We start from the raw sequence: 27892 nt of genomic DNA on the forward strand, positions 1-27892 counted from the left end.
TTAGCAGTTCAGTTAACCTTTTGTTGTTAACATGTCATTGCCTGGACAATCTGGTCGTCTTGTTTTGTTTTTTTTTTTTTTTTTTTTTTTTTTAATTGCTTCTCATATGCCATCATAAGTGAGCAATAAGTATTATTTGGAAGTGAAAGAATAAAGAATATTTCTAGTGTTAATTTTAGAGCAGTTGATTTAGAATGAGAAATCAATCACCTAACATTAGCTGCTAATAGTACATACATCTGCATGTAAGTGAATAGAAGTAAAATTTTTTTGGAAGCCTGTGCTGTAGAATGTTTTTCTTGGGTCTACCAGTACTTCAGTCAGAATTATTTTCTGAATGAGTTTTGCATCCAAAAATGTAGAAATGTGCCCAAAACTGACTTGTGAAGTGATTTAGTTTCTGTGTGATTATCTTCCAACAATTGCATATGCTTGTTTTATGATCTCAGCTGTGCTACCTTAAGTTCTCATTAGATGTCAGAAGTTTAACTGGGTCAAGTCAGGGCAAGCTTATTTAGACAGCAGCAAGTTAAGAAAAATACAGATATTCCTGCACATGATGTTAATTCATCTGGGGACTACTTTCTAAGCTTCAGTGCAAAGTAAATGCCCTGCTCTGTCCCTCTGGGCTTCAGGGGATGCTGGGTGGAAGAAGTGCCAAAGTGATAGCTACAGCCATTATATTTATGCCACCTTTTATATAAAATGTTAAACTGTGCTTCAGATATGCTTACAATTTGGAGTGCCCTTTTTTTTTTTTTTCTTTTTTTTTTTTTTTTCCTTTGTTTGGGGTTTTTTGTTGTGGTTGGTTGGTTGGTTGGTTGGTTTTTTGTTTTTTTCTGATTAGCCTGACATTTGGATTATAACCCTGAAAACTCAGATGTAACTCTGATTCAAGGCATGTATGATGTACTTTGGTTTTCTTCTGGAACTAGGACACAGGAGATAAAAGGGACATCATGAGAGACTCATATTAATATATAATTGTGGTCTTACTTAATTTTCTTTTGAAAAATATGCTTAAACATGAAGCTGTCTGTATGTGTTTCTGTTGTAAGCTGTATGTGAAACTCTTCTAATTTGCACGGCTTTTGAAATCTGAGAATTTACAATCTTGTAAGTTAGGAGACAGGAAGTTGCTTAGGTGATTTTGTGTCTAAATAAGAGATTGCAGGTCTCTTTTGTTTCTTTGTGACCTCAATGGACCTCACCTCAGGTATTTATTTAGAAATACATGAGGGTAGGAAATTTAAAGTAGAAGAGGATTTATAGGGTAAAATGGATGCAATTGGGCATATAAAAGCTTTGTTTTCCAATTTCTGGCTGATAGTCCTAGCATGTTTACCTTTTTCTTTCTGATTACCTGTTTCTTCTGTAGTAAGCATAATAATAACAACACATTTCTTGGATGTCTCTTTAGGTTTGTTTTTTGGTTTTTTTTTTTGTGGTTTTGGTTGGTTGGTTTTTTTGTTTGTTTGGTTGGTTGGTTTGGGTGTTTTTTTTTTTTGTTTTTTGGTTTTTGGGTTTTTTTTTTTTTTTTTTTTTTGTTTTGTTTTGTTTGTTTTTGTTTTTGTTTTTTGTTTTTGTTTTTGTTTTTTCGGTGTTTTTATTTTTTTGTTTTCCTTCCCATACTAAATCATTTGCATGAGAAATAATGGAAGGAAGTAATTCTTTTCCTTTGTATTTTGTGTTGAGTAATAAATAACTTGCTTTTTTCATGTAAGCAACGTTGTTTGGAAGTGACCAGTCAGACTGATGGTACTTCAAGATGCTAATATCAAAACTCCATTCTGATCACCATTTGTGTTCTTACGCACATAAAATTAAGTTCTTTAATTTAAAAGAAAAGAAAAACCTTAATCCAAATTTATATTTCTTCTTTTAGTTTAAATAATAATTATTGAAGAATAATTAGATACTGTACCTTCTTCCCTAAGGGTAGCACAGTTTTAGTTTCTTAGCGCAAGAAAAGGTAAATGGATTTTTTTTCCCCTTAAAAAGGGAAAGTAGGGTCCGGGTTTAGAAGTTAAAAGCAAGAAACTGCATAGTTTAGAAAAAAAAAAACCAAACAATTTCAGTTAGGAGTCATAGAAGAATATTACTTCTGTATATTTTCAACTTTTTAAAACAATGTTGTGGGAGTCTTGTTTATTTCTCTTAAAGCTGTCTGGTTTGGATTAATGTAATTCTAGATAGAGATATAAAACCCCTAAGCATAACTTTATTTTATAGAAGGACTAACTTTATTTGTTGAATTGTAGTTCTATACCTATAAATATATTTTATTTTCCTTTCTTGAATTACTGTTTTCCACAGTTAGTAATTTTGGCAAATTGCAGATTTGAACGAAACTGAGTTTCATGGAGTGTTGCCTTGAATTAAATAATGTTTAATAATAGGAATAATAGGAGCAGTTCAGCCTCTCTGTCAGAAAAAAACCCCAAGATAATGGAGTTGTGGATGGATATTTCAGTAAGGATTAGCAGAGATTAAATTTCTCTATGGACAATCATGGGTGGGTTTTGGAACTGTGCCACATCCTTCTGTGGCTACCATGAAAGCACATGGGTTTGAGCAGTGGTAACTCATTGGTATGCACTGTTTAAGTGTTTTACATGGATGAATCAATTTAAACTTGGATCTCTTGTGTTGGTCATCTTGGTACTAGTCCAGGTGTTTTATCTGATGCAGATTACAGTTGTTGGCATTTCCTTTTTAACCTCCTGCATGGGACTAGGTGTAGAATGCTTAGTGCTCATCCTTTGTGTATTATATTTTTCCTCCATAAAATACCATTTCAGATTCTGATGGAATAAAATCCAGGCTTGCTCTAAAGAAATGGATTTAATACTGTTTCATTAGCTAAAGGTACAGCACTTTGATTCATACTCCAAAAGAGTGGTTTTTAGTCTTACCACAAGAATTGCTGAAGTTACTCATATTACACCAAAATGTTCTAAAGGAACATCTTTATGAGCACTGAGTCTTTATTTGCAAGGATTTTTTCCTTAGGTGATATGTTTCCATAGGTGTTGCTTTTTTTATAAGTAGTCATGTTTAGCTGTGCAAAAACAGTCTTTCTTGGACAGTATTAATAACTACTCAAACGTTGTTGTGAAATAAGTGATCTTAAATATCACTAAACCAGCCCATTGTAAGGAGTTTTTAGCTTAAGTTTTATGGAATAATTTTTTTAAAAGTCTTGACTCACTTTATAGAAACTCTTGTATTTATTCTGGAAAGGAGTTATGGCTGGGTTTCTGAGTTTTATTTTTTTAACAGTAAGTGAGTGGTTGTGTTCCATTTTATATAGCATATACTTGGTGAACAAAACCAATTGATTGCTAATGTCATATCTTAGGACAACATGACAGACACAATTTACAGGTTAGGTGGCTGTTTTAAAAATGGATTTTTATGTTAGTTCTTCTTTGAATTCTGCAAGTAAAGGGCTGTGTCAGGCTTGTTCAAATATAATAGTACTTTGCTTTTCATTTTGATTGTAGTCTATTTTATTGGCCTATATTAGTCATCTGTGGTTGGTTGAACATAATGCCCCAGCATACTTCCTGAAGCAAAATAAAGTAAGGCTTTTCGGAACATTTCAGGCAACAGATCGGAAGCATTTTTATTCATTTGTCAGTTGATGCATGCACCAACAACGGAGCTGAAGTCATGCAACCATATAAAATGTATATTTAATACAGGATTGTATGGAGGGAAGAATGAATATCTTTGTCCATAGTACGCGAGCATTTAATTTTTTTTTCCCTTTAGGTTTAGCAGCCTTGGTAGTTGGTTAATGCTTCCTTTTGTGATGGTGGTTAGGTTTTTTTATTCATGTGGAAACTGTACTTGAACCACAGTCAGCTCTGATCATTGTGTTTTTAATGAACCAAACTGAAGACATGGCCCTTTTATTACTTCCAGTTCTTGGAACATATGCCTACATGAAAATGAGAACTAAGAAAAATGAAAAACTAATTCTGTAGCCCTCATAAGGACAGATCAGAATTTTAAACCTGAAAACCAAGATGCCAGGAGACCACTGAAAGAACTTGCTTTAAAAAAAAAAAAAAGTTTCTGTCCATAGGTCATCATTTAGCGCTGTGAGTATAGAAATTTTCTATGTTCTTTTAATAGAATTTTAATTATTTCTAAGTCAGTAATATTGATTTTTTAATGCAAGTGAAGAGGAATAAGGTGGCCAATTTTTTTTATTTTTGCACAGACATTGCCTTCTAGTTGTCTTCTCTGTAGTAGCTTTAGCTCCATGCATTAAATATTATTTTTAAATAATTTTGTAACATAAAGCTATGGGAAATGGATTTTGCTACATAGTATAAAATCAGAATCTTAATTATGTAAAATAACTTTCTCATCAAAATACTACCATTGATCTAAATAAGTATGAAATCAGATCTAAATCTTAGTGTTTGGACAGCTAGGATGGAATACTGTATCTTATTTTATTAAACATATATTGCCCAGAGCTAATTGAGAGTTATCGTCATGCCCAGAACAACAGCCTAATTTGTCTTGCCTTTTAACTTTCTATAATTGAGAAAGTCTCTTCAGATCTGATTGTAGGCCTAGAAGACAGCTGGAGAGGGACTTCTTGCAAGGTCTTGGGGTGATAGGGTAGGGGAAGTGCCTTAAAAACTGATTAAGTGTTTAGATTAGATTGCAACTAAATTCTTTCCTCAGAAGGTGCTGAAACAGATTTCTCAGAGAAGCTGTGGATGCCTCATACCTGGCAATGTTCAAGGCCGGTCGGGGTGGGCTTTGAGCAATCTAGTCTAGTGCAAGGTGTCTCTGCCCATGACATGGGGGTTGGAATGAGATGGTCTTTAAGGTTCTTCCCAACCCAAATCATTCAATGATTTTGATAATTCATCTTACGTTACTGAACTAAGTCCACCTTTAAGGCTTTCTAGCCCTTATTTGTAGTTTCTGCTTCTTCTGTAATAGAAACCAAAACTACATGAGAGACAGGAATAATTCCAAGATCTAGTTAGTTTTACAGATCAGTTCAGCCTGCTAAGATGAAGGATAGAAGCTACTGAGTGAAGGGAGAAATGATCAGAAAGAGGGTTGGCACATTACATATTGTTGTCTTTTGTGACAAAAGTCATGGTTGCCATAAAATCCACATTGTTTTAGGTATCTAAGGATGAAAGTATTGTATTTATTTTCTTAAGGATTACAGTGTGCCTTGTGTGCAAGTATGGATATTCTTGACATTAAATAGCTGCACTGCTGATGAAGTCTGACTTGCCAATAGCTGTCTCTTTTTTTAATGGTATTAGTCAATCCTTGTATGGTCGCCTTGTATGGTAGCAAATGAATGAAAGAGTTTTTCAATTTAAGTTAGTTTAAAAATCAAGGGTATTTTCAGTTTGTCATTAATCCTAAGTTTCTTGAAAACAGTTTTTAAATTGACGGTCACATTGATTGAATTTCATTTAAATGATACCGTGTAGCACTTGGATCAAAAATGCTAATTTGGTTTTAAAATTTTTGCGTGTGCTGTTCTTTCTAAGTTACCTGTGCTGGGTGTAGTAGGCTTTCTCTACCTCATAAACTTCCAGAATGCTGCGTAAAAAAACCAAGAAATAACGACATGCCTGTGTTAAGTCAGCACTTCCTAGTTTGTAGTTGCAAAGTGTAAATCTTCAGATATTAATAATTTTGGATTTATGATTTTAAAGGTATAATTGTGGAATACTTTTCTTGAGTGAATGTGAAACTGTGTAGGTGAAGGAGAATGGAAGTTCATGTACTGCAAACTCAAATTTCCAGACCATCTCTATATTCTGTAGTCTCTCTCCCCTTTCCTTTTTCCTCCTCTTTGAAAGGCTGTAGAACGTAAACACCTGGTAGATGGGTAGATGTAAAGCTATTCTATAGCTGTGTATCAAGAATCTTGATATCTGCAACTTGGTTAAAAAATATATTTATTTACACAGTAATTTTAGCTGTGGAACATGGTAATGGGAAAAATGCATTTAGAGTGCTTCTGTCAAATATTTTTCAAATATTTTTGCATGTTACCATGTGACTGCAGTTCTTTTGTTTTGTAGATGTTACAATTGAAAAGTAGGCTTTAAAAGGTGATTTATGTCAAATTTTTAAAATATTGGTTCTCGTTCTGAATGTCTCAGATTTTCAGTATTCAACATATACATATATAATCCCCAAACTGAATGCTAGTTAAGAATACATAAGTATCTTGACAAAATTTGGATTGCAAGTCAATGATAGAACAGGATGAGAATTCAAAACTTAAAGCAAAGTCAGAAAGAGTCTAAATAATAGAATTGGACTAGAATTTAGAGATCAGGACAACTGATCAACAGCTGAGTAAAATATCACAGACAAGTATGATTCCATGTTGTATGCCTACTGCCCTCAAGGACCACCAGCACCATTTTAGAATATCTTCTCACTATCCAGCCACCCATGAAATGTAAAGTCCGTGCTAGTGCCAGGTGTGGATCTGTCCCAGGGACTGGAGCTAGGCTTGGCATTCATCCTAGATGAATTTCATGATGTTCCTTCTGATAACTCTCCATAAATACATACTTATACCTATACGTATATATTTTTTTTTTGGTGGCACTAAAGTGAGGTTACATGAGTTATTGGTATCTCCGTGAGACCCACATTTCTGTCATTCTATAGCTTTAATGAAGATACTGGGATTCTTGCTGGCTTTTGCTGTTCTCTGTGCTTTTACCTGGCTCATAGATGACATTCTTTGTCTGGTCATGCCTGTTCAAGCCCCAAAATTTTAAATTTTATGGAGGTTACTATTACATGTCATGTATGTGCGTATCATGCATAACAGTATTATATTCCTGTGACACCTTGTGATAAAGTTACCTGCAGCTAGATGCAGTTGGTTTGGTTGCCATGCGTTTTTTTAGAACAGAATAGTACATTTAGCTTTAGGAGTTTGTGTTTCATATTTGTTACTTTTCTGTTTTAGGCATTTGAAAATAGAATTGCCTTGTGGAAGTAGTTTTCAATGAAGTGTTATTAAAGATACTTCAGTTACCTCAAACTGGAAAAGATTAGTCTTGTATCTAAGGAGAGAAAGAACAGCACACTCAAATACAGTTCATGGGACACTCTGTGTAGGGTAGTAATTGTTTATAAGGTTTCTATAGTTGTTCCAAAAGGAGTCAGTGTAAGAACTATAGGGTTTCACTCAACATCAGTGTCTGTTTATCTTCATTTAGTTTTGTGAAATTTGAGTTATGGTGCCTTAGTGATTTTGAAAATTTTTATGTATGTTTAAACTATTCTGTGCCTTCTCATTGCAAGATTCTAAAGGGTTTGAGATGAGTTCTGTGTTTTAAAACATTGAGGCCATTCCAATGTTTTTACACAATTAATTTGACTGAAACAAACTAGCTAAACTACACTTCAGGATAACTGCTGCCAAAATAATAGTGTACAGTGGAGTTCATTTACAGTGTGCTATTGAGGCAATAAATCTGTGAAAACAGCAACATATGCTTAGTTTCAGTAAGCTTCTTAAAATTTGCCCTTTTTTTCTGTTAAGGAAAACCTGTGAAAGCATACATGATGTTGTAATGAACTTGTGGGCACGTTATTTAGGTGAAACAATTTTCACAACTGTATCATGTTACTCGCCTTATGCCTTAGGAGAAGTAAGTAGCTCCAAAGACTAACAGATAAAACTAGGTAGAGCTAGAAAATTGAGATGCAAAAAGGTATTTTTATAGAAACTGAATGTCAGGTGTAACCATAACCATAAATAATAAATTGGGAATAGGAAAGTGTAGGAATTGTGTTACCTGTAGTCATCCTATTCTATTTTTGTCTGTTGTTATGTGCTTTCCCACTTCTTAAAGACTTCATTCTTCATGTGAAGGTGTCTGGCTTTCAGTGGAAGAGGTACCTCTGGTGTAACTCTCACAAGTTTAACTGGCAAAGTGAGAGAAAGCGTTCCAGTAAACTTTGCTTTGTTTTCAGTGTGACTTTTGTTCACATTAATGTGGACAGAAGGCAGTGTTTTAGATGATGAAGTATTTTCAAAGGAAGTAAACCCCTCTATGGCTGAAACAGTTGGTCCCTTTGAGATGTAGTCATGAAAAACCTAGTTTGGATGCTTTATATGATCTGGAGGTGAGGTCAGTAACATTCCCCGGGGACTTGGCTCTCCATTAGTAGTGCAGTCAGAGCTGGGAGGCACAGAAGAATTGAACAGAACAAAGGTAAATTGCTTCTATTTGTGACTTACTAGTTTATACATTTATAGGTTTACTTTGTAGCATAGTGAATTAGCTGACAGTGACAGGAGGAAAAAAAGATATGTGTATTTGCTGGTCACAGGATCGTTATGAGCCATCAAGTGTGTGAAATGGGTGGAGGACATTAAGTGAAGAAATAGAAACTTTATTCTCATTTCACAAATTTGCAGTGTAATGATAGCTGAAATGTGGTTGCAGTTGACTTGCAGTTCTGTTTGCTAATGTTCAGAGAGAGGAATTAATTTGTGGTTACAAGGATAGCTACATAATCAGAGTATTCCAAGTTGGAAAGGACCCACAAGGATCAAGTTCAACTCCTAAGTGTTGAATTTAATCCCTCTTCATACAGGGATTGAACCCACAAACCTTGATGCTATTAGCACCTGGCTTTAACCAGCTGAGCTAATCTCAGAGTTATAGTAAGCCTCTTTCATCAAGCAATAGTCAAAGGCTGGTGTATTTGTCATCACACAGTAGAAACTGCAATACACTTTGATTACCTTTTATGAACACTTTGGAGTGAGTATCAAGCGACCTTGGAAAGCCAGCCTGGAGAGCTGGCCCAGAAGGAAAGCAATGTCAACCCTGGATCAGATGGATCTAAAATCATGGCCATGAATCTGTGGTAATATTGGAAAGATTGTAAGTTGTAATACTGGAAAGATTTCCAAATGTTAAGAGATAAAAATATGAAACACTTCAAGTAAGGGTAGTGAAATAATAGAGCAGCAGTTCTATTGAAACTATTTTGTTTAACAGTAGCAGCAAGGAAATGTGAAAAGAACTGTAGTCTGACAAAGGATTTGTGTTATAACTGTAAGATAGTCTCTATTTTACAAAATCTCAAATGCATAGGAGACTGGACTTTATGTGTGGATCTAAGACATTAAAATACAGAGGTAATTTTCATTGTGTCTTATTCATTATTTTTCCAGTACTACAGGACCTAAGCAGTGACAATTAAGGTTGTATATTGAAAATACTGAAATAATGCATGATGTGTATGATGTAAAAAGAAAATTTGGTTTGACTTAGTGTATTGAATGTAGCTGAGTTTGTTTCAATAGTCAAGTGAAATCTATAAACAAACCTGCAACTCATGAATGATGTATAAATATATTTTAATATGTTTGATTTTCTGGCTAGAATAAGAAGATTAAATGGCTTTTTATGAGTTTGAGGGAAAGCTGAAATTCCATTGTGCTAGGTAAGTTGCTGGAGGAATCCGCCAATTGGTCTCTCAGCTGGTGCTTTCCTCAAGACAGTGTCCTTTTTTCTGAATAATATGCATGGGCTGTGTTAATACTGGGTGCTGCAATCAGTACTGGAGAACTCCATATGACTGGTAGCAAGTGGTCTCTTCTGCTAGGTTTTTATTCTTTCCATAGGTCTTTCAGTCTTTTAATGTGCTGGGCTCTGCCTTCCTTCGTCACAGGTGTTTTTTAAGTTTAGGTGTTTTTGATCTTTTTAAGCTGCAGATTAGTCAACCAGAAGGTGGGCAAGAGCTTCCTGGGCAAGGGAAGAGACAGGGGGATGGAGCACATAATTTCAACGTTTTATGATTGGTTTGTTGGCTCTGCTAAATTCTTCTGATGGTCAAAAGGCAAGTATGCAGTAGTTCAGACTGCGCTGACATTTCTGAAAATAGTGATACATGCTGAACCAGCGAACTTTGTGACAGTGCAAGTTCCAGGAGTCTACAGTCTTCAGGAGGCTGGCAGTTGTAACCAGAAGAATGGAGAGAAGTTGGCATGTAGGAGTAGTGGTCCCTTGAACATGATGACCAGCTGGTTGCATTGCGCAGATAGTTCTGGCACTTGGAGGGACTCCTGTCTGGGTCATGAGTTTCACTGCTGATACCAGGAACTGAATATCTGACTTTAAAACACCGTCATGAGTTTAGGAAGCACATTTGTGCTTTTACTAGAAAAGACACTTAAAAAAATTAGAGTATTTAGAATTGATAAATTTTATGTGTTTTGTTTGCAGTTACATTTTGTGCCTATCATAGAATCAATTATGTTGGAAAAGACTTTTGATATCATCAACTCCAGCCTATGGCTTAATGTTGTGAATACCTGTTTAATTTTTAGTAGCATAGGGAGTGCTGTAGAGTGACAACATAAATATTTTCCTGCATCTTTGTGCAACATGAGGTTGTTTTGAAAAAAGTAGTCATTGTCTTAAACATGAGAGCAGCATCCTATAGAGAATGATTTTCTTAAGAATTCAGAGCAGTGTGTATCTTAAACCAGACTGTATGGGAGTATAGGGGATTTGGAAGGATTTAAAAGCCATGCAAAAATTGTTTCCACAGACCTCAAATTTGGGGACTAGTACCTGAATACATGCTTTGAACTTCATGATCTCTGTGTTACAGTCTAAATGTTTTTTCCACTGTTGGGGCTATAAGATATAGCATTGTGCATATTTGTGTACTTGAGGAAGGCACAGCCCTATGATTAAAAAAGATCCTAGAGGGGATTGGTTTGTTCACTACGTCAGCAGCTGAAAGCCAGTCAACAGTGATAATACTGACTCTTCGCTCTGTGATGTCTCCTAACTCTGTGCAGCAGAGTGGAGTGAGCAGACAGGTAGAGAAAACCTCCAAGAAATGGCCAGTGTGTATGATGTGCATGGCCGTGAGACACAGTTAACTGAAGACAGAAGTTGCTGGCACTTTTATGTTTCTTCAGCCTTCAGCAATGAAGGTTCTTGGAGATGGAAAGTGGTAGTGCGTTTGAATAACAGCTTTTACAAAGTTCTTACACTGTTGTTTACACAGTTTGAAAAGATACTTGAGCTTGGTTTATTATTTGCATTAGTAAGAGCTGGAGATTTTTTGTTGTATTTCAGCTCAGGTCAGGTTCTCATAGAATTGTTAGAATCAAGACACTAAATTAAATCTGGATTGTTAAAATCATGGAGAAGGATTGTCAGAGTGGGATACTAATATACAAATAAAAGATTTTGCCTGTTTACTCAGAAATTAATGCTCTGTTTTGGGACATTTGACAAATAGCACAAAGCCTGTTATGAAATTATGTTTCAAAACAAGTAAATAATGAACTTATAAAGACGACTTGGTTTTTTGCATGGTACAGTGAAGGGAACCCTTCATTTTTATACTGCAAATGACATTAATATTGTGGTGCTGATGGACGCAACATGTGTACTAAGTAGCATACACATTTTCTGCAGCTGATAGGAGTGCATTTTTCCCACTGATACTTGCCTTGGGCAGTATGTTGGGAGCAGGAAGAAGTAGAGTCTTGTAGAGCCTGTCCTTACTCGCTGTGTGCATTTGCTTTACAAGACAGTGGAGAGTTGGCTGCAGCAGGGAGAAACTGTAACATGATGACTACAATCGCTGTTCTCCACCAGACTTGCGCCACTCAAGGTGCTGGGGAATGGTGTTGTTTTCATTTGTCTTGGTTTCCCACTACCCAAATTAGGCAAAAAGTTAATTTTCTGTAAGTAAAGTTTTTTATTTGCCCATCAGCTGAAGTTTGTCCTATATTTAAGGTTTCTCTTTACTTCATAAAAAATAAAATACAGAGCAAGTACTGAGTTCATCAATAATTTCAAAATTTGAGGATTTTTTTGTCAAATGAGATTGGGCTGGGCTTGAGATCTACGGGGATATGTGTGCTACATTTAAGTTTTTCTTGTTTGGTTGGTTTTGTTTTTTTTTTTTTTTTTTTTAATGTAAGAAACTTGATAAAGTGGGGAAAGAATGGCATGCTATGTTACCTTTGCATGAGATATGTCCAGCATCCTGGTAGGCTTTTCAATTGCAGCTGTGAGCAGTAGTATTTTTTTCTCACCAGAATTGGTGGAAGATGTCTCAGTTAGTCAGAGCTCACAGTTCTATCCCAGATGGATATTAGGGTTTTGCTTTTTCTGTCTTCTTAATCTTTGTTTTGCTGTGCATTTTCATAACATGGAAGTTTTGCCATTTGAACTGTCTGAAGGCTGTAATTGGCCCTGGCATTCAATATCTGAAAATGTGTTAAAACTGAAACGCTTTAATGCATGCTTTGACTTCTCTGCTTTCTGTGTTTACTTCATGAAAAGGTCTTCTTAACTCCATTTGTAATGATTATGAAAATATAAGGGCATGGTTGACAAAGCTACACTTTCACCTACCACTTTCTATCTGTGAAATTATCCAAAAGTTGGAGAAATAATGTTCGGTTTTGTTTTTTTCCCCCCCAAAAGCAGTCAAAATGGCATCAAAGATAATTTGGCTATCCAGATTTGTCTGAGAATCAACTATTTGCATATCTATAACTTTACATCACTGTTCAGTTCTTGAACTTCTGACCCAGGAAATAGGGAATAAATTTTCTACCAATTTCTCTACCAATGAATTAAACTTCAGTTTCTCTAAGGAGCTGGAAGAAAACAATAAATGTTGGTCCTAGCACAACTTTTCAGAATTTCTGATAAATGGTAGCAATCTCAAGAGCATCATCTTAAAGCCCTGGTTTCATTTTGCAGCAAAGAGAATGGAGATGGAAGAAATGTGACAAATGTTCTATGATTGACTCTGTTCAGGAGGGACTAAGGCCTTGCTTTTTGTTGGTGGACAGGGGATACTTACAGCACCAGTAGTGGGCTGCTATTCATGTTCTATATTCAGTTTATCAATATCTTCATTATACTAAATAAGTCTTTAAAAAAGTAAATAATGTATGCCTGAGTGAAGTTCAGCATTCGACATAAAAATAAAATGAAAAGTAATTTATGCATTTTACTAGTATTTGAGAACTATGCTTTTAAATAATTCCTTTCATGTAATTTGAAGTTTTTGTAATGCAATCTAATTGTTGTGTAAAAGTAGCATTTTAAAGATACACTTTTCAAGAAGTGTTATCTTGTAGGTGTACAGAAAGTATGTAGCTAACTTCTAGTATGTGACTTAAAGCTCCTGCTGAGCTGAACCTAAATAGTAAGTGAAAAAAGGAAAAGGAACAGCCAACTCCCCAAATACATTTGTGTTTGTGTGCAATGTTAATGATGACCTTTTTACATCTGTTCAGCATTCCTTAGCTATTGTAACTGATTGAAAAATTTAGTGTGTATATTCACATTTATTTCATGTGATTGTGCAGAAAGATTGTTGGATTTTTTCTTTTTGAGGTGTTGTGTTTGAATAAAATTCAAACTCAAAAATTTTGATTTTGTGTTCTTCCTTGGGTCAGAATATTTTTGGGTGGTTTATTCAGCTGTCAGACAGGATAGCCAATGTGATAATGGCACCTGCATGATTCCTAAAGAAACAAAATTGTTTTCTATTTCTCCCCGTTGGTGCTACATAAAAATATACAGAAGAGCTCTCTGCTTCTCTTAGCCAGATATATCTCATTGTTTTGTTTCTGTAGCAAAACAGTATAATACATTTTTTGAGTTTAGAGAATGAGGAAATTAACTGTCAGTCTTGCTGATGTGGGGGGAAAAACCCCACAAACCTTGCTGTCTCCAACTTTACTTTTGATACGGACTTGTGTGTATTGGCAGCTTAACAGTTTGTGCTGAGTTTTATTTGTGTGGTATTTATATCAGTGTGTTTTATATTATTTTTTTCCAGCGTTGGCTATGCCCTTGTAATATTAGATGTGCATCTGGTGTGTTAACTTTTCATGTGTGTTTGCGTGTATAAATATATTGGGACAGGGGAAGAGTTAACCAACTAAACGGCTGTATTCAAATATTTTTCTGGTGTAACTGCTGAAAATCAAGAAGGGTTTTCTGCCTTTTAAAAATAGTTTTGGGTTCTTTTAGTTTGAAAAAGAGAAAAAAGAGTGCCGCATTTGTTCAGAGTGTATTCTTATGCCTTACATTGTTCCTGTTTTTTCACTAAATATAGTTATCTAAAAATGTGACAATAATAAATAATAAAACCAGTGCATAGACTTTTCTGTACATACTGTACATATATAAATGACCTCCTGGGTCTCCTAAAGTAAACTTTTAACATTCCGTATCTTTTACTGTGCATATGCTACTGGCATGTAGCCACCCACCCACCCAGATTTAGCTGAAATAAATGGAATTTATTCTAGTTCATTTAAGTAGAAATCTTGTAAAATACAAAGGTACTCACTTTGCTCAGAAGGTTACTAAAACAAAGTGTTTCCTTAAATGGAGTGTTATGGGGTTTTTTTTTCTCCTGCAGGACTGTGCACAACTTAATAAATTCTTACCTTATATGTTCCTTTTGTTTTCCTTTGCAGATGGGGTTTATACAGATTAATGAGGACTTCATATTTATTGAGCCACTCAATCGCACTTTGGCTGTGACAGGACATGCACACAGGGTGTACAGACGAAAAAGGTCCGTAGAGGAGAAAATTTCTGAAAAGCCACCTTCTCAGAATCATTACTGTGGTGTTGTTACAGGTAATATAAAAATCACACTGCAAAGCTGTAATGTAGCAAATATATTTTCAAGAAAACTAGATAGTAGTTTCAACAGAACCTTGACAGAAGCAGAACTGATTATTCATGTAGCAGTACCCTACAGTGGACTCTGAGGTGGCATGTCACTCACTGGGAGAGGGAGTTGTCCATTAGGAATAGACTCTGCTTCTTAATATGCATTTGTATTTGAAAGTAGGAATCTTCAGGGCATTTTTAAATTTCAGCTTAATCATTAAAATCTATTTCTTGTCTCTCTGTCATCAGAGCTGCTTAATCACTTACCATGTGCAATGATTGTACTTAATTTTCTGTTTTCTGTGATTTTTATGAGTGTTCTTGTTCTAAGAATGACACTTAGATGTGTATGAAACAATCCTAATGCATCTTCCTCAATGACAGGTAGAACAAGTTGTTGAAGTAGAAGGGATTCAACAGAAGTTTGGCTCATAGTGATGACTTCATAGTTTTCACTGGGGAAGGGAAAAATGGCTTTTGTGAAAGGTGGTGTTTTGTTTTTTCTACTTCATCATCAGCTGTCATTCTTCAAAGGATGGAGAACATCTCAGTCCTTTGACCTCAACATGAGCTGAGGGTGTTTCTAATGTTGTGAGAAGTTTTTTTTTCTCCTAGGAAATAAACCAGAATGAGTGCACATTTTTAGGCTTGTTTTTCATGTGTAAGTGAAATCCTGGCAAAATGCAAAGAAAATGGCAGAAGTGCACTGAAATGGTTTAGAGGCTGGATTATATGACATTTGGGATGAGGCGGAAGGAACTAAGTTATTTCAAGCAGGTAAGGAAAAATAAAGGAAGGATGCAGCTGCAGTTGTCTGTTGCCTAAGGGTCTGCAGAGAGAAGATGAAGCCAGACATTCCTTAGAGGAATGCTGTGACAGACAACAGTTGTAACTTGTGTTCAAGGAAATTTCAATTTCTATAAGGAAAATAAAATCCCTACAAGAATGCTTAGCGCTGGAACAGGTTGCCTAGAGAGGCTGTCAAGTCCACGTCCTCAGGTATTTATAAAGCTTGTCTAGAAGTGGCTCTAATAGAGCTGATCATACTCTGACACGTGGCCTGACTTGAGCAGGAGGTTGGACTAGCTGCCCTCTGGAGATAATTTTCAGCCTAAACTTTTGCATGGCTGTCTGATCCTTTCTGGACATTTGTACTGCTCTGTACATTTTATATAGTTACAGAATAAATGTGGCAGTTTTTGTTGTGTTTTGGTTTTTTTTCCATTTTGGAAGTATTGTTCTTATAGTTAGGCATCCATCCAGAGTTTCAAATCAAAGATAAATTAGCAAAGCAAGGCTCTTTTTGCAGTGGGATCAGATAAATTACATCTAACTTCCTCCAGTTGGCTCTGTATTACTATTCTAAGCTTTGTATTACATTGACACTGCTTATCTGAAAGTTAGACTTTCTGTATTATCACAAGTTTTTCATATTAAGTAAAGCTGTTTATTCCTCCCTATTAGAGAAAAGTGAGTTAGAGTATGCACGCCTGCATGTGTATGGGAATGAGAAATTAAAAAATGAGAAGTATGCATGGTGTATGCACTGCAAAAAGCGGGGAGGAGTATCTGACAGTAGCAAACCATGATGGGTATGAAAATGAGTAAAGATGCAAACTTCTCCATGAGGACATGATTCTTCTGTGATGTTCATTATCAAATATCCTTTCACTTTCTCTTACACTCTAAAATGGGATTATTCTTTTGTAATAATTTTACACTCCAAGCTCTGATTTGTTCTAACTAATATGTCAATAGAGAATCAAATATCTGCTTGAAGGAAGTTTCATTATATCTACCACCAGGTTTAAAATTTCAAAACAGTGCAAGCTGTGCATAACTGAGTAGCATATTCTGACACAGCGTTATTGCAAGTGAGTATAAATATGAACTTTCTAACCAATGCTGTTATTCTAGCAAGACCAGTCCCTCATTCCACTGCCACAGGTTATTTTACTAAAAGTGACTGCAGTAAGTTATATGCTTAAAAGCTCTGTCTATGCTGAGAGCAATTTGTTGGTGTGACATGAATTTAGTTGATATCACCAAAATACTCATGCTACAGACACATGCATGTTTGCACATATGGTACGGCCTTAAAGGTGAATAAAACCATCAAAAATAAGCCTTTACATAAGTATTTCAGAATTCTAAGTCAAATAATAAGCTAAGTAAACCAATTAAACAAAAATAAAGCACAAGAGAGAGTATGTGGGGCTCTGAGACAGTTATTTTCATCTGCCTTTATGGTAGAGGTGAAACTTTGTGACATAGAGCAGCCACAACCTTGGTAACACAGCAGCTTCTCAGCAATATGGTCTTATCTTACAACCTTATCTCTTGCTTCTACAGTGCTTGTGTGTTAGGATAGAAGCAGGTATTCTGTTGCTGGATTTGATCCAAATTGATCTCAAAGGCTGGCTTCCTATCAAGCAAATGTGTATTGCTTGATAGGTAGCCAGCCTATCGTGAAATTCAGCCAGTGATGAATTGTAATTATCGGAAGGAATGAATGTCTGTGCTGGAGGTGTTGAAGGATCACTATTGGGAATAATAGCTTTTCATGGAGAACTAGCAGAGGCAATCAAAGAAGGTATTGTTTGTTGTCCGTTACCATTGAGGGCTGGACTGAAAGTTGCTACGCAGCCAAACTTGTTTGGAGAGAACAAAGAGCTTGTTTTTGTGAATGGGGTGGTTTTCTTATTAATTAGGCGAGGGAGAGAATCATACTGACAGAAGCAGTTGCTTTCTTGATTGTTGACAGTGTGCACATATATCCTTTTGTTGAAAGTGTGTATGATTTATTTACGTACGTGAGCCAGTTCCACATACACAGATCTTACACTCCACACCTTTCTTTAGCACATGGCCCATGAAATCTTTAAAAGAAACCAGTACAGAACTGTGTCACAGAAAAAATGTGAGAGAAACAGCTGTAATTAGGGCAAAGGGCCACATTGGGAAGCTAAGGTGTTTTTTTTTTCTACCTGCTCTGAAGCACTTGTTCCAAACTGAAGTTGTTTGTATAGAAAACTGAACTCATGGTGAAGGCATGGGGCATGTTGGAAAAAAAGAAATCTCTTACCCAGGATACAGTAAATATGAATTTTGAATCCCTTCTGAATTTGGAAGGCTCCTCTTCTACTTCTTAGTTCTGGTAATAAGCAATATACTGTCCTGAGATACCAGTGTGCTTTTCCTCTTAGAATGATGGAATATTTCAGGAAAAGCCTGCTAAGTTTACTGAATCAAAAGCAGAAGTCCTACTTGATGGCATGTAGACGGGGCTGTCAGCTGAGAGAGCTGTGTTGATTCCTGCTCTACAGCCTGTGTATGCATGGTAAAATATACAAAAAAATGTGCAAACAATCTTGGTCATGGATCTGTGAGATTGCATAAGATGGAGACTGATGCTACTTGAGATATTAATTTCTACTCCTTGGGTCAGAAAAAAGTTGTCACTCTGTAGGAAAGTATTTAAATCCCTATTCAAATTATAGTAGAGGTATAGCTCATGGCTTCTTAAGCTCCAGAATATTCCCTGTGTAGGCAGAATACTGCAATTTCCGTGTGACTACATTACCCCCTCGGGAGTGGTGGTGATTCCTCTGTAGTCTGGGCTGCATGTGTATATACTCAGGAAATGCTTTTGTGCTGAGGACTTGAAGGTGTCCAGGAGTCCTGTAGTCACAGCCTCTTCTTAATGTTGGCTTAGATACTTTTTGTAACCTATGATTATAGTAGATGGCTCTAAATTTTTTTAGGGTAGGGTTCTTGTTTTAGTAACATTTCTGCTTGTTTTCTCTTAATTGCCTATTTTATGTCAAATTTATTTGCTGCAATATTTTTAGCCTTCTTGCTGAAGTAATGCAGTGTTCCTAGCTTTCCTTTCAGTCAACTGAGTTTAAGTAGTGTATGCATATGGAACCTTCTTATTCTACATAGTTGCACAAACAGAAGTCTTATTGCACAGAACTCTTCTGTAGAATTTATATTTTACTTCGGCAATGTAATTAAATTTTTAAGATGAATTAATGCATCTTTCATCTGTCTTTTATCTTGTTAGTAAATGAATTATTGATGTAGCTGGGTTTTTTGCAGCAGTTATCTCTACATACTTTGCCTTCAATAATGACCAGTTCTCTGTAATTTTTACTGATTTATGAATATGTAAAGAAACAGGAGTTTTCGCTCAAAGTCTGTTTTGCTTGTTGTCTGGCAGCAGTTGTGGCAGTTATTTGAATACCAGTAGTACCAAAATTACTAATTCAATTTATTTAAAGTTCTTAGGAAAGGGCTACAATTTCCAGATAAATGAGATCTCGTGATAGGAATTTCTGCCAGCAATTTGGAAAAGGTTGGCTGGCCAAGAACAGATTGTCCATTGGTTTTTTAATGGGAGAGATATCTAAGGCAGACAAATGATGAGCAGACAGCTTGTCTAGAGAGCTGTGTAGCCTGTGTAGTCTTCTCATTCATTACAATCCCAAAAGACAGAGGTTTCAACAGCTTATGGGACCACAGTGTTCTTAGTGTTTAGCACAATGATGTATTATTGTGGACTGTCAGTTCTGAATAGAAATACTAGCTATAACTTTTAGAGAGATGTGCTAAGAGAATTCTCTGTACATGCTAAGATTAAATTTAAAGTTTTCAATCACTAGCTGCTGTCTTTTACAAAGAAGTGAATGAATAGTGAATAAACTGTTGCTGGAAACTGCACTGTGCCTAAGAGGAAGGCAAGTTGACCAGGTGGGTCATAAGAGATGTTTTTTAACCCACATGAGTTTACTTTTTAAACTTATACCTATAGCTTACCTTTGCAGCATTAGATGTTTCTATGTTAAGCCATAGTTGTATGGCTTATAGGAGGAGCTTTTTTTGGCACAAATATTAACACTGAGGTTTCATTAGAAATTATTCTCAAAAGAGCAATGAAAACACACGTAATATTTTATTGACTAGGCTGTAGATCCACAGTTAGCAAACATGAGTTAGGCTAGAATGTAGCAGAAGTTATAAGGCTAAGCAAGTGCCTGAATGATCAAAATAAAGATACTTTCATTTTAGATAGCCAGAATTTATAAGCTGCTTCTACTTCTAGGTCATTAAACACCAAACATTTATTTCTGGAGAATACGTACTTATTTCTTTTATTAAATGTGTTAGTAAGGCTTACACTGCCACCATTTGTAGAGGGATCAGTAAGACCTTCTCAGATGCAGTGGGATGGACTAAATCATTCAAATGAGTAATCTTTTATGAATGATTCAGAAAAAGGATAGAAAACTTTTTAAAAGTGTACATAATTTATACATGTTACATTGAAAAATATATGTCTACATTATATTTACATAAAATCTTTATTACACGTATATTGAAATCACAGACCCCTCTTCCACTGGTATTTTGTATTTTAAATTTAATTTGTGAGTTAATTGACTTTGTGAGTTCATTTGTAGCACTGTCCTGAAGAGTGACTTATTTTTTGGAGAGTGGTCATGTATTATAAAATACACTGCAGGAACTTTCCTATTAGAGATGAGATTGATTGTCTCAAAATTTTTGAATAATTGATTGTTTCCAGAACACAATTGTCATCTCAAACATCACATTTTTTCATCACAGAGAGCCTGATATTCCATTGGATGCTGCAAGAAACTCCACTTGGTTTCAATGAGATCAGTCCCAGAAATTTTACTTCCTCTCAAGAGGATCTAACAAAATTTGGCTATTACAACAAGGAGTTTAATTTTTCATTTTGCTTTAAATTAGATTATTTAAAATGGCATTGCTAACTCCTGTGTGTAAATCTGACCATCTTCTGGCTTGAACTGTTTCTGTGTAATTAGGTGAGGGGGTTTCATATGTATTGTAGTAGTAAGGGGGATTTTGTTGGGTTTTTGGAGGGGAAACTGAAAATTAATGCCATTAATAACCTCAACCTTACAATAAACATAACATGTTTTCAATTTGTAGCTTTCTGTAGATTTGGAGGCCTGTTTCCAGGGTTTAGTTTTGTTACTTTTCTTCAGCTGCTTATAATGACGGGAGCACAGGTTTTGAAGTCATGTCAGTAAAATTCTTTCTTTTATTTCTAACAAACTGGTGTCATTCTCTGTCATTCATCTGAAATATTATTTCCTCTTCACAAATCTCGGAATTGTTGCATGTATTTACAGAATACATGATTTTGTGGCGAATCTGTATTTGTTGTCTTGTATGCTAAGATATCGAGACAGCCAGATATTTTCTCTGTTATTTATGAAGATGGAGAGACAAAAATTATGCAATGTCAGTGAGACTGTTTTTCCTTCAGACCCAGCATGAGTTGGGTTTTCTCCCACAAACCAAAGTAAGAGACACATATTCTTTTTAAAATATGTTAGTTGAAAGGCTGCAAATAATCTTTCTGACTTTATTTGAAAAGATGGTTAAAATTTCTGTTTTCTTGGTATGAGCTACATAGTAGTTTCTTGGTATTTGTACATAGTAGAGACCTTCAGTATGAGTCTTAGCATTGGCAGTAGCAAATAAGCATAACGTATTAAAGTCCATAGCTATTAGTTTCCACATCATGAGAGTTATAATATAACCAAGGGTAACAAATCCTGAAAAGTACTGCAGGGGTAATTTGAAGGATGAGTTTCTCAAGCATTGTTTTGGTTTACAGATAAAAGAAAATCCAAGACTCAAAAAGTGTCTGAAAGTGGAAGAGGAAAGCGATACTCTTACAAGTTGCCTCAAGAGTACAACATAGAAACTGTTGTGGTGGCAGATCCAGCTATGGTTTCGTATCATGGAACAGATGCTGCCAGAAGATTTATTCTAACCATCTTAAACATGGTAGGAAATTTAAAACTAATTTTGATGTTTTGACAACCATGCATGCACCGCAGGCTGATTTCATTGCTCCTTCTAGTGATTCTGACTAAACACCTGTAAGGCACTGTCAAAACAGGACCATCAGCAGGCTGTAAAGACTTAGTCCATATGTTTTGCAGCAGAAAACTGTAGTACTGCAGTCTTGTCTGTACTGTCTGGTCATACATCTCAGGGAAGCCTGGAAATGAGAGAACAAGATGACTTTGTGGTTAGAAGCCCATGCTGTTGTTGGAAAGGTTGGGATATTGGATAGTTTCTGGTGACCTGTGCTTGATATGAAGACATGACATTGTTATGGGAAAGCATTGTGTGGTCAGTGGTGGTGGAAAAAAAAAGAAAGAATAATGAATTTGGACAATTACAGTCCCTTCCAGTTCTTTCTGGAACTGTAGTGTACTCATTTGGTGCATAAAGCAGTGAAAAATAGCATGTGTAATATACAAGGAAAGATTGTTCTAAAGAAGGAGCATAAGCTGAAAAATTAATATAAGCTTTAACTATTCTGAATGACAGGAAGAATTAGAGAGTTAGATGTTGGCTGAGACCACTTGGTCCAAGATCATGGATTTAAATGAATAGAAATTTTCATGTGAACAGTATTAAATGTGTGTGCAAATATTTGGAGAAAAAGGCCACAGTTTATAAAGTGATTGTGGCCATTGAGAGGAAAAGGTCTTTTTTTTATGTTCCCAGAATGAATATTGCCTGAGTGCTGTTTTCACTTCAGAAGACCAACACAGTACATTATCTTAATGTTCTGTTCAGATTACAGAAAGTAAAATCAGTCGCAGTAGAATATGAGAGCTTTTGAGGTTTTTTGGGGTTCTGTTGTTTTTAGTGTACGTGCAATACAAATTCATATTCTTATTTGCTGGAATTTTTTTTCTCTCTTAGGTTTTTAATCTTTTCCAACACAAGAGTCTAGGATTACAAGTAAATCTTCGGGTGACTAAACTTGTCCTTCTTCATGAGACTCCAGTAGGTATTTATGACATTTGTCTTAGCCTGTAGAGGGTAATGCTACTTAGCTTGTTGCTCTGCAAAAGCTTGCAATATTTATGGACTTTAATAGCTAAAAAATTTCCTTGGTTAGCTTTCGTATATTGTGTAGTGATTTCCACTGACAAGCAGCCCCAGTAAAGATTAATCTTCTCCTAATTTGTGTGCTGTATGTATTGGGACTTATCTGTTCTTGCAATTAAAAGTCAGTCAAAGTTTCCATGTGGAAATCAGGTAGATCTTAGCAAAATCTGCTTCTGCTCTGCTTTTTGTGCATTCATATATCTCAATGGAAAAATAATCTCCTTTAACTCCATTGGATTGCAGAAGGGGGACTGATGTTCTTTGTTGTCTAATCCCTAGACAAACAAAAGCTGATATAGCACTTAGTTCATAAGGAAGTGGGATTCCCTCACCAATAGGTCTAATCTAAAATATTGTGATTTTCCAGTGAGTAAGTAATTTCTTTCTCCAGCTCCTCTCAGCAGTTGAAGTAATCTCATTTCCTGTTCACATTCTGCATCTTAACATCATTATGCTTTTCCTCACCATGAATAATGAGAAATCAGGAAATAAATAAGACCAGAGTTTGGGTGAACTCTAGTACACATGTACATGTACACTCTCAATGCACTGTCTTCATTTGTATCTTTAACATGTAAGGAAGGTGGTCTTGGCTCCTGAAGTTTGAGTTGTTCTGCCATGAACATATTATGCCATAAAAAGCAGAGTATTTTTGCTAGCTCAGTCAAAAAAGGGTCCAAATTCTATGTATAGAATTCTAATTTTAATAACATTAATTGTTTTTCATTCCCAGGCAGATATGTATATTGGACATCATGGTGAAAAAATGCTGGAAAGCTTTTGTAAATGGCAACATGAAGAATTTGGCAAGAAGAATGATATACACTTAGAAATGTCGACAAGCTGGGGAGAAGACATGACTTCAGTTGATGCAGCCATACTGATAACAAGGTAAAGTAGTGAAAGATGAGCAGTAAAAAATAGGTAGAAGGCTAGTGTGAACATGGATCAAAGTAGATGGCCAGCATAGTAAGGATTTAGTTTGCAGTGAGGAAGGGAGCATTTTGAGACATCTGGATCTCGAAGTTAGTGGTAAAGTGTTGGTAGAGGTGGTGCAGAAAGCAGTATTTCCCAGATGGTAAATATGTGAAAGGATGAACAGGTTACTCTTTTGTTTCATCTTTGTCTATATAGCTAAGGCCTTATCTTTATAGCAAAGGTTGGAATCCTTCATCCATGTGCCTTCATTTAAAAGAGGCAGCACCCCAGGCCTGTGGATACTTTCAGTCAAAACACAAAAGCATATTTAAACCGTTCAAAGCTAGCCAGCATTAGGCACATTACTGAGTTATGCTTCCCCTGTAACAGATCTAGAACTGGTATGACATGTGTGAAGTACATCATGTTCATCTTCAGTATGTGTCCTGCAGCCACAAGGGTGTGATTCCAGATCTGCAGTTTCTTGTAGCCCTTAAGTGTCAGGCATTTCACACATTGAGAAGGAAATAGGCCTCCAGTTCACCTCTTCCCTTCCAAGCAGGTACATGGTTTTGTCATGGTTTTGTCTGTAAGTGGTGCAGGGGGGGATGCTGGTTGGTGTTCAGCCAGCACACAGGCATGATCCAGAGGAAAGGACAGAATGATGATTCAGCCAGCCTAGGGTTGGATCTACATGCCACCTTTTGCCATTTATTCACAGCACTCTCACTGGGAACCTATATAAAATAAAAATAATGCATTCTTCTTGAAATTAGTTTCATTCTGATTACTCCAAGATCTGTAGTGTATTTCAATCTTTTGAAGCAGAAAAATGCTTCCTTAAATTTTTCTGTTTTGGAGAGCCAGTCACTTACAGGAAGCAGGAAATTTAGAAGTACAAACTGTCTGTGGTGAGAGCTTTGTTGCTACTTTGCTGTTCAATCCCTTTTCTTTTCCTAGAAGAGCCCACACTTCTTACTCTGTGTCATCCTCCTCTATTTGACGTGTATATTGGTTTTATGGATTGTTGGGGCTTTGAGGGGGCAGTTTACTCTTTGTTATACATTTATGCATGACTGCTAAGCTGTAGTTCTTCTCACAAGTTCCTTTCAAGTCTGGTGGAAGACACAAGAAATAACGTTCTCTGCAGCAACTTCTCATGAGCTCATCAGGAAACATACTTTGAGTGATAGACTAGAAGTAAATTTTGTAGATTTAGACCCCAAACTGATTTTCATAGTAATGAGTGCATTGTGAGGGTGGGGCAGAGTAGGGGGGGAAGATCTGGAAAGAAAGAAGGGGGAAGAAAAGAAGCAAGCAGTAGGAAAGAGTAAACTTGGGCCAAGGCATAAAGGATGCCTGAGTATCATAGAAGGCATTGGGTTTATCAGGATGGCTAAAGAGGGATAGACTTCCTTACACCTAGATGTTCCGTGTGACTGTTCAAGGATAATGAGCAACAGCATTCTGCTTGTTTGCTAGAAACCTTGGGCTCTCTTATTTTGAGACAGCTGAGGCAGCCAGCAGTGCCTACAATAGCAGCAAGAGTTAGAGCAAGTATCAAATGCTTCAAGCCTGTGTGGGTCAAGACAGTGAACATAGGGCTGCATTCTTTAGATTATAAGGTGCATCTCACAAGTAGTAAATTGCTATAAAATAAATAAAGCGTGTGTCACCTTTTTCCTGTTATTGTTTCATCTTCAGCTTAATGCGCCCTTATGGGAAGAGGCAGAGGCATTATGAACTGATGCAAGCAAGGCATTAGTTAAGTTGACGAGAGTAGTGGTCTGGAAATGTCTTCAACTGTCAGTGCTTTTGGCCACACAGCTTTTTGGATTTAATGCAGCGTTTCTGGAAGTCTTGGTGCATGACAAATTGACCGTGAGCTGGTAGTGTACCATTGTGGCCAGGAGGACCAATGGGATTCTGGGGTGCATTGGGAAGAATGTGGCCAGCAAGTTGGGGAAGGTGATCCTGCCCCTCTCTTTGTCCACATCTGTGGTATTGTGTTCAGTTCTGGGCTCCTCAGTATAAGAAAGACAAGGAGCTACTGCAGGGTTCCAGCAGAGGCCACAGAGGTGATTTGTGATCTGAAGCATCTCTCTTATGAGGAGAGACTGCAGGAGCTGGGCCTGTTTAGTCTAGAGAAGACTTAGAGGGGATCTCATTAGCGAATATAAATATCTCAAAGGCAGGGGCCAAGAGGATGGTGCCAGACTCTTCAGTGGTGCCCAGCAACAGGACAAGGAGCAATGGCCATAACCAAAACACAGGAAATTCCACCTCAACATGAGGAAAAACTTCTTTACATTGAGATTTTCAGAGCATGGGAACAGGCTGCCCAGGGAGGTCATGGAATCTTCCTCTCTGGAGACATTTACACCCCACTGGGAAATGTTCCTGTGTCACCTGCTCCAGGTGACCCTGCCTTGACAGGAGGATTGGACTAGATGATCTCCAGAAGTCCCTTCCAACCCTAAAAATTCTGGGATTCTCTGATTCTAATGGTAAAAAAGCTTTGTAAAGGTCTGATCATATGTTAGGATGCTTTTCTGCTTTGCAATGATGATATTCTGTTTTCATAGAATCGTAGAATTGTTTGGGTTGGAATGGACTTTAAAGATGATCTAGTGCAAACCCCCTACCACATGGGCAGGGATATTTTGTATTAGAGCAGATTGATCAAAGCCCGATCCAATCCGGCCTTTAGAATTTCCAGGAACGGGGCATTCACGGCTTCTCTGGGTAACCTGGGTCAGCGTCTCACACCTTTACAGTAAAGAATTTCTTGCCTGCATCTGATATAAATCTTGCCAATTTCAGTTTAATGCCATTCCTTTTTGTCACTACATGCACCTGTAAAAAGTTCCTCTCCAGTCTTCTTGTAGGTCTGCTTTAGGTGCTGGAAGGTTGTAAAAAGAGGTCCTCTCTTCTCCAGGCTGATCAACCCAAACTGTCTTAGCATGTCTTCATAAGAGAGGTGCTCCAGCCTTCTGATTGTTTTCATGTTTCTTGTTTGGATTTGCTGCAGAATTGTCTACAATTTTTTATCTGTCAGTTTAAATACAATTTTTTTGCTTAAGTCTGTGATCAATTTTAAGGAATTTGAAGTAGAGAGAAGGGAAGTGATTGGTTAGATGTCAGATAGTAGGTTATGACTGGAGCCAGAAATGAAAGATCTCTTCTTCTGATGTTTTTATTTTTCGGTGGTATTATTCTCTAGACTGTACTGCCTCCCACCTGAGAGTTGCTTTAGCTGCTAATAAATCATACCAGGGCAATTTTCTGACTGGGAATGTTTTGCTAATCCAGGCTACCTCTACACATCATCAGGTTTATGGTATAGCTAACACCATGTGTGGCTCTACACGTGTGTTTTGTTAATTCAGAGTTTCATTCTGTTTTGCAAGCAGGGAACAAGCTCCTTTGTCACAACTTCCATTTGGACAGCAGGTCTGCTTATTGAGAGAAATTATTTTGTTTATACAGATGAACAGCAACTGCTTGGTGTTTTTTGAGTAAATGTGTAAAGTTTTGGGTATCCAACACATTCTGTGGCAGCCCTCCTAAAAGTTGCCACATCTCCTCTTTTGTCTCACATGATAATAGAACAGCAAGAGTTCTTTGTAAAAGGTTTCCTGTGTGCTTTCACATGCCAGTTTTGTGTAGTAACCAAAAGAGTTAGAAATGAAGTATTGAGTGTTCTGCAGAGCTAATTTTTAATGCCTAAGTACAAAGAGTGCAGTGTGGATGTTGTAGAGATTGGTGTTCAGCAGCCAAAGGGTCATCATAGCCTTTTCAGGAAAAAAGATACTTTTTCAAAACTTATTTTTGCATTTGTACTGTAAAGAGGATAGCAAAACCAGCTTCACCCCACAGCTTTCTCTGCTGCCCAGCTAGACTGTAATGATGCATATCTGCTACCAATTCATTTCAATTTACTTTGGCCCTATTTAATTACCTCAGTTTTTGTTTAGTTTCTCTTTAAATTGGCTTATTTTGATGAAATGAAATCCTGTTTAAAGTATGCTGCCATGAAGTAGAAGAAAGGGAGAAAGAGTTTGTAATCTATTTAGAAAAGATTTCTATGGAGGTTGTATATATGTGATAAGGTAAAAAGTATTTTAAGGACTGTCTTGATAAAACTACCTGTTTTATCAGGTAAGTTTTACTGTATTCACAGTTATAAATTAGCACAGTTACTTTTTAGATAGTATCAGGACTTTTCTCTGAGGAAAAAGTGCAGCATGTTGCATCAACATCCTCCTTGCCTTTTAAGTTAC

The 27892-nt window shown here is 36.5% G+C and overlaps 1 protein-coding gene across 1 annotated transcript in view; it reads left to right on the forward strand.

The window, feature by feature from the left end:
* The window catches only part of ADAMTS19 (ADAM metallopeptidase with thrombospondin type 1 motif 19), a 126139-nt gene that overhangs the window by 10386 nt on the left and 87861 nt on the right, over window positions 1-27892 (forward strand). The window contains exons 3-6 of the mRNA XM_041486733.1: window positions 14522-14687; window positions 21397-21569; window positions 22503-22586; window positions 23425-23582. Of these exons, the coding sequence (XP_041342667.1) occupies window positions 14522-14687; window positions 21397-21569; window positions 22503-22586; window positions 23425-23582 (581 nt within the window). The remainder of the gene's footprint in view (window positions 1-14521; window positions 14688-21396; window positions 21570-22502; window positions 22587-23424; window positions 23583-27892) is intronic.

The sequence above is a fragment of the Pyrgilauda ruficollis genome, unplaced genomic scaffold (assembly GCF_017590135.1).
Source record: "Pyrgilauda ruficollis isolate IOZ18807 unplaced genomic scaffold, ASM1759013v1 scaffold78, whole genome shotgun sequence".
Lineage (NCBI taxonomy): Eukaryota > Metazoa > Chordata > Aves > Passeriformes > Passeridae > Pyrgilauda > Pyrgilauda ruficollis.